This window comes from Salmo salar, chromosome ssa28 (assembly GCF_905237065.1).
Source record: "Salmo salar chromosome ssa28, Ssal_v3.1, whole genome shotgun sequence".
NCBI classification, from domain to species: domain Eukaryota; kingdom Metazoa; phylum Chordata; class Actinopteri; order Salmoniformes; family Salmonidae; genus Salmo; species Salmo salar.
In genome coordinates, this window is record NC_059469.1 from 2,773,570 (window position 1) to 2,780,634 (window position 7,065).

Genomic DNA, 7,065 nt, shown 5'->3' on the forward strand with positions numbered 1-7,065 from the left:
ACGCCGTGGAGAACGTTCTGCTGCCTGCAACATCCTCCAGCATGACCGGTTTGGCGGTGGGTCAGTCATGGTGTGGGGTGGCATTTCTTTGGGGGGCCGCACAGCCCTCCATATGCTCGCCAGAGGTAGCCTGACTGCCATTAGGTACCGAGATGAGATCCTCAGACACCTTGTGAGACCATATGCTGGTGCGGTTGGCCCTGGGTTCCTCCTAATGCAAGACAATGCTAGACCTCATGTGGCTGGAGTGTGTCAGCAGTTCCTGCAAGAGGAAGGCATTGATGCTACGGACTGGCCCGCCCGTTCCCCAGACCTGAATCCAATTGAGCACATCTGGGACATCATGTCTCGCTCCATCCACCAACGCCACGTTGCACCACAGACTGTCCAGGAGTTGGCGGATGCTTTAGTCCAGGTCTGGGAGGATATCCCTCAGGAGACCATCCGCCACCTCATCAGGAGCATGCCCAGGCGTTGTAGGGAGGTCATACAGGCACGTGGAGGCCACACACACTACTGAGCCTCATTTTGACTTGTTTTAAGGACATTACATCAAAGTTGGATCAGCCTGTAGTGTGGTTTTCCACTTTAATTTTGAGTGTGACTCCAAATCCAGACCTCCATGGGTTGATAAATTGGATTTCCATTGATTATTTTTGTGTGATTTTGTTGTCAGCACATTCAACTATGTAAAGAAAAAAGTATTTAATAAGATTATTTCATTCATTCAGATCTAGGATGTGTTATTTTAGTGTTCCCTTTATTTTTTTGAGCAGTATATATTTCCACACTATGAGGTTGGAATAATACTGTGAAGTTGTGAAAATGACTATTATAAGATGATTATTTAAGTTTATAAGAGCGGTTTGAAAAGAGCACCTGAAATTTCAGCCTGTATTGGTGGGATGGAGTTTTGGTACTGCCTGGTGATGTCACTCTCTGCCAATAACAGCCAGTTTTCAGTTTTCCCCCTCCCCACTCAGACCACTCCCAGGCAGTCCTAACTAAATTCTTGCTTGAGAAATTGCTCTTTGCTAAGAAGCTATTTTTGTTTCTTGTTGACCATTTTAATTGTAGACAAGCACAGTAAGCTACTTAACTGTTACCCAGAAGTGATTTGATATTTCAACACAGCTGCATCTGACCTTCAAAGTTTTGGCAACATGGTACCTTCTTGGTTATTAGGTTTACCCATGAAGTAGTTTGGACCATATACTGTATAGCGTTTGCAACTTTCTTTCTTTCTTTTTATTCTATCTAGCTGTTAGACACTAAGTCCACAGACCGGAGACAGACTCTGCTTCACTTCATAGTGAACATCATCCAGGAGAAATACCCCGAGCTCCAAGCCTTCCACAGTGAGTTGTACTTCTTGGACAAGGCTGCTCTGGTGTCCCTGGACAGCATTCTGCAGGACGTGCGTGCCCTGCAGAGGGGCATGGAGGTGACCCGGAAGGAGTTTGCCATACACGAAGACAACTCTGTGTTGCAGGAATTCCTCACCAGCAACAATGACCTGCTGGACTCTGTAGTAGGAGATGGCAAGACAGCCCAGGTCAAATCTCCCTACTAAATATATATCAAAAATTGACAATCAGTGTGGCAAAATGTACAGCCTAATATATCAATCAAATGTATTTATAAAGCCCTTTTTACATCAGCCGATGTCACAAAGTGCTATACAGAAACTCAGCCTAAAACCCCAAACAGCAAGCAATGCAGATGTAGAAGCACAGTGGCTAGGAAAAACTCTTGAGAGAGGCAGGAACCTAGGAAGAAACCTAGAGAGGAACCAGTCTCTGAGGGGTGGCCAGTCCTTTTCTGACTGTGCTGGATGGAGATTATAACAGTACATGGCCAAGATGTTCAAACGTTCATAGATGACCAGCAGGGTCAAATAATAGTAATCACAGTGGCTAACCTAGTAACAGTTTTATTGCACTATACTAAATTAATTTAGGAGGCTAATAATATTTGTAAAACAGTACTGCTACAGAAAGCAATGAGGTACAGTGTAATCGAGGTATGATCGTTTTTTTTTCTTCTCTCATTTTAGGATGTGTATGAATCAGCGGTGGAGTACTTTGGAGAGAACCCTAAAACCACACCTCCCTCCATGTTCTTCCCCGTCTTTGTTAGGTTCATCAAGGCCTATAAGGTTAGTCACCACATTGACTAATTACGTTTTTCATTGATTCAATTCATTCAATCATTCATACAGTACTTATACAGCCGACTATTAAAGCGTAAGCATGTTCATGTATCAACATAGACAAACTGAGCTCTTTGCCACACATCAAACAGTTACTGTTGCATTAATGTGACAGTGTTCCATACATAAATGATTACAAATGTCTTTATAACCCCCCCCCCCCGGCAGCAAGCAGAGCAGGAGAATGAGCAGAGGAAAAAGCAGGATGTGTTGTCCAGAGAATGGAAAACTGGGCCACTGTCGACCTCGCCTAAGCCTGAAATATCCCAGAAGGTAGTCCGTGACACTTTACCAACCACGTAGGAGCGATAAGACACAGGGAGAGTTGACTCACTCCACTTACCTTCAACACGTGTATAATTTAGACCCCAACTCTTTTTGCCTGCCCTTTGACCCCCCCCTCCCACAGCAGGTACCCATGATGCCCCAGATGGATCTGATAGCGGAGCTGAAGAGGCGGCAGGTGACCCCCCTGGTTCGGGAGGGCAAGGATGGAGCCATCGAGGACATCATCACAGGTGGGGTCAGGGATAATGGGTCGAGGTCTCCAGTACACTCATTGTGTGTGTTTTTGAAAGAAAAGCACATTTTTTGTCTATTAAAATAACATCAAATTGATCAGAAATACAGTGTAGACATTGTTAATGTTGTAAATGACTATTGTAGCTGGAAACGGCAGATTTTTTTATGGAATATCTACATAGGCATACAGAGGCCCATTATCAGCAACCAACACTCCTGTGTTCCAATGGCACGTTGTGTTAGCTAATCCAAGTTTATCACTTTAAAAGGCTAATTGATCATTAGAAAACCCTTTTTGCAATTATGTTAGCACAGCTGAACTAGCATAACTCAACACAGCAGAACTGTTGTTCTGATTAAAGAAGCAATAAAACTGGCCTTCTTTAGACTAGTTGAGTATCTGGAGCATCAGCATTTGTGGGTTCGATTACAGGCTCAAAATGGCCAGAAACAAATAACTTTCTTCTGAAACTCGTCAGTCTATTCGTGTTCTGAGAAATGAAGGCTATTCCATGCTAGAAATTGCCAAGAAACTGAAGATCTCATGCAACGCTGTGTACTACTCCCTTCACAGAACAGCACAAACTGGCTCTAACCAGAATAGAAAGAGGAGTGGGAGGCCACGATGCACAACTGAGCAACAGGACAAGTACATTAGAGTGTCTAGTTTGAGAAACAGACACCTTACAAGTCCTCAACTGGCAGCTTCATTAAATACTACCCGCAAAACACCAGTCTCAACGTCAACAGTGAAGAGGTGACTCCAGGATGCTGGCCTTCTAGGCAGAGTTGCAAAGAAAAATACATATCTCAGACTGGCCAGTTAAAAATCAAAGATTAAGATGGGCAAAAGAACAGACACTGGACAGATGGATTTTTCTTTGCAACTCTGCCTAGAAGGCCAACAGTTTTCAGCTGTCCCAATCATTGCAAAAGGGTTTTCTAATGATCAATTAGCCTTTTAAAATGATAAACTTGGATTAGCTAACACAACGTGCCACAGCAAAACAGGAGTGATGGTTGCTGATGATGCTTGATTTTCTGTAGCCTTTATCCATTTCCGCAAAAACATTATAACTAACTGTCGTCATGCAATATCCACCACCACCTACATTATCCTGTTGCATCTGTCACATCCACATTCATCTTCTCCCTTCACACCCTTTTTCACTCCTTTTTTCATGTCATTCCCACTCATTCCCCTGTGCATATCTCTCCTCCCCCTTGGTTATGTCTTTACCGTCACCCTCTTCTCCCTTTATCTCTCTCTTTCTCGCTCTCGCTCTCTCTCTCTGTGGTTTTCAGCTCTAAAGGCTGTGCCCTTCACGGCTCGCTCTGGCAAGCGCACCTCTCGCCTCTTCTGCGACTCTGGCTTCAGTGATGACAGGCGTACATAGTCCCCTCAGAATTGTATAGGTCTGTCTTTTGCTTTCTCTCAGTCTCTGGAGATGCCTGTGTCTCCTATGCACACCACTAGAGTGTAGCACTATGTTTCTCTGTGGATCTCTCTGTCTCTTGATGCAGTTGTCTGTCTGTCTTTGTTTGCGTGGCGGTGTCACTACAAAAGCCTGTTTAGACCAGACTTGTTCCGTGTTGTGGTCTCACAGTGCTGTTGTTATCATTCACTATCCCTGCTAGACCTGAGGAACCAGCCGTACAGACGGACAGACGGGTCCCGTGTCAGCGCCAAGTGGAAGCCCAGACAGAAGCTCCAAGTCTCCTCCGACATCTTCCTGTGAAACACTACACACACACGCTTACACACACACACACACACACACACGCTTACACACACACACACACTTACACACACACACACACACACGCTTACACACACGCTTACACGCTACACACACACACACACACACACACACACACACACACACACACACACACACACACACACACACACACACACACACACAAAGCATCACCCTCATTTAAATTCATTGACATAGAGCACACACAAACTTGAAATAGCTCCCCTAGGCTTAGCCCAGCATGGCAGGTGATTGGTTCTACCTGTGGTTCTACCCACAGCAAACCTCCACCCTCTAAGTAGAGCTTTAGGAATATTAAACTGTGAGGTGCTGTCTCCTAATACCCCTCCGATCCACAACAAACAACTACAGTAAATACACTCTATTCCTCATCATAAACTGGGTGATTCGAGCCCTGAATGCTGACTGGCTGAAAGGCGTGGTATATCAGACCGTATACGACGGGTATGGCAAAACATTTATTTGTACTGCTCTGATTACATTGGTAACCAGTTTCTAATAGCAATAAGGCACCTCGGGGGTTTGTGATATATGGCCAATATACCACGCGCTAAGGGCTGTGTTCTAGCACTTTGTGTTGCGTCGTGTCAAAGAACAGCCCTTAGCCGTGGTATATTGGCCATATACCACACCCCCGCGGGCTTTATTACTGAAGTAAACACTTCCTATTTCTACATAATGTTAGTGGAGTAAGGGCTTGGCCATGGATGGACTTCATAGTTCAACGGAATGATTTAAATAAGAATCCCCCTCATTCTCTACAATCTTCATTAGAGCTTTAGGACCCGTGTATGGGAGGTTCAGCACTGGGACAGTGTACATACAGTAACAATCAGTGAAAGCTAGGCAAGACTACATTTGTGTTTCATAATGAATAGTTTGTTCTATTTGTGGTATTTTGATGGCTGCAGATTGTCAAACCCAATAACTGCTGTATCTGGTGTAAAGGCATATTGACCTGTCTGTCTGTCTGTCTGTCTGTCTGTCTGTCTGTCTGTCTGTCTGTCTGTCTGTCTGTCTGTCTGTCTGTCTGTCTGTCTGTCTGTCTGTCTGTGTCTGTCTGTCTGTCTGTCTGTCTGTCTGTCTGTCTGTCTGTCTGTCTGTCTGTCTGTCTGTCTGTCCTAGGACTAGTTGGATTACAACAACTCAGAACAGAGCTTAGAACAATATTTGTATTATGTTCAAAATATTTGAATGATTAACCCTTTCTTTGTTTCACTATTTTGGGTTTGAACTAATAAATATTTTATACTGTGATTTCTGCTACTTTATAACATCAGAAGGCATGAAACATGAAATTGGTTTGGAGTTCATTTCTGACCCTGAATGAATTTGAATCAAATCCTTTCTTGTATAAGAGGTTTCACTTTTATTGTCACAAAAACACAACAGAAAGGTACAAAAGCAGCAGTCTTTGTTAAGTACCATAGTTGATCTCACAAAAAGCAGCAACAGTTCTTTCAGTATGTAGAATTGGCGTAGCATTTGCACTGTTAGTTGGTCTTTAGCATACCGTATTGCTGTGTCATTCTTCTTCAGTACTCATAAACAACACTTATCTCACACGCACAGCAAGAATCACTCTCAGAATAACGGAAGAGTAGTTGCTCTACGATGTTTTCATCTATTTTTCTTTACATCAACGTTGACAGTAACATTTGTTTTGACTGACCCTGTTGCACATGATACAAAAATCTATTATCCTGTACAATGTTTAATCTAATATACACCAACAGTTATACACAGAGGAGAGGTATTGACAGAAGTAACAGAACCTTTTGTTGACCCAGCGTGCAAATTCCGGGAATGTACACTATGTGCATGCTGTTTTGGATTACGTTTCTCTCAACAACAACAAAAAAAGAAATTCACATAAAAATCCATATAATAACATCTTCTCGGTCTATTTACATGATGTATAACACCCACAGACTACTTTAAACAACCACACATTCATCAAGAAACCATATTGTACATACGATATTGTTGACTTTTGATTAGGATAGAGGAAGACAGTTGTGGGTAGTCACCAGTGAGTACTTGTCAAGAGGGATGAGGAAATGTGCTCTGGGTCTCTCTATTTCTTTCGTTCCCTCTATCCGTGCAAGCTGAAGTGTAGTGCTGCTTTAAGTAGTTCACAACCCTTCATCATTGATTTCTATTGTTTCCCCGAACAAGCCTCCCAAACGTTTCCGATTTTTCACAAATGTCACCGCATGTGTTCTTTGTCTCCTGCCATGAACCATATTAGTCTATGACAAGAAATTATACTAACAATTTGCTCAATGGTCTAAGTAAGTAGTACGGAACCGAAATGATGGCAATAGAAAACAAAACGCACACAAATTCATTTACAGAATACATGTCTAAAATGTGGTTATGAATCCTCTGTTCAAGTATAAAAATACAGTCCTGATAATATAAAACATAGATGAAGATTGAATTATGTACATGATATCATCACTGCAAACAATAACTATCAGGCAGTATGCTATTTTCTCACAATACGGTATATCTCCGATAGGATTTAGATTATTCTGAGGTTAATTG

At 42.7% G+C, this 7,065-nt stretch overlaps 1 protein-coding gene across 4 annotated transcripts in view; it reads left to right on the forward strand.

Annotated features, from left to right (window-relative positions):
- LOC106589318 (formin-like protein 1) overlaps positions 1–4,517 on the forward strand; it is a 63,749-nt gene extending 59,232 nt beyond the window's left edge. For 2 of the 4 annotated variants that reach the window (XM_014179111.2, XM_014179114.2), the window contains exons 21-25: positions 1,262–1,555; positions 2,057–2,158; positions 2,381–2,485; positions 2,622–2,730; positions 4,373–4,517. In XM_014179111.2, the coding sequence (XP_014034586.2) occupies positions 1,262–1,555; positions 2,057–2,158; positions 2,381–2,485; positions 2,622–2,730; positions 4,373–4,473 (711 nt within the window). In that variant the 3' untranslated portion in view covers positions 4,474–4,517. Of the gene's footprint in view, positions 1–1,261; positions 1,556–2,056; positions 2,159–2,380; positions 2,486–2,621; positions 2,731–4,039; positions 4,151–4,372 lie in introns of all 4 variants that reach the window. The other 2 variants (XM_014179113.2, XM_014179116.2) reach the window with 2 other exon arrangements.
- Positions 4,518–7,065: the final 2,548 nt, after the last annotated feature.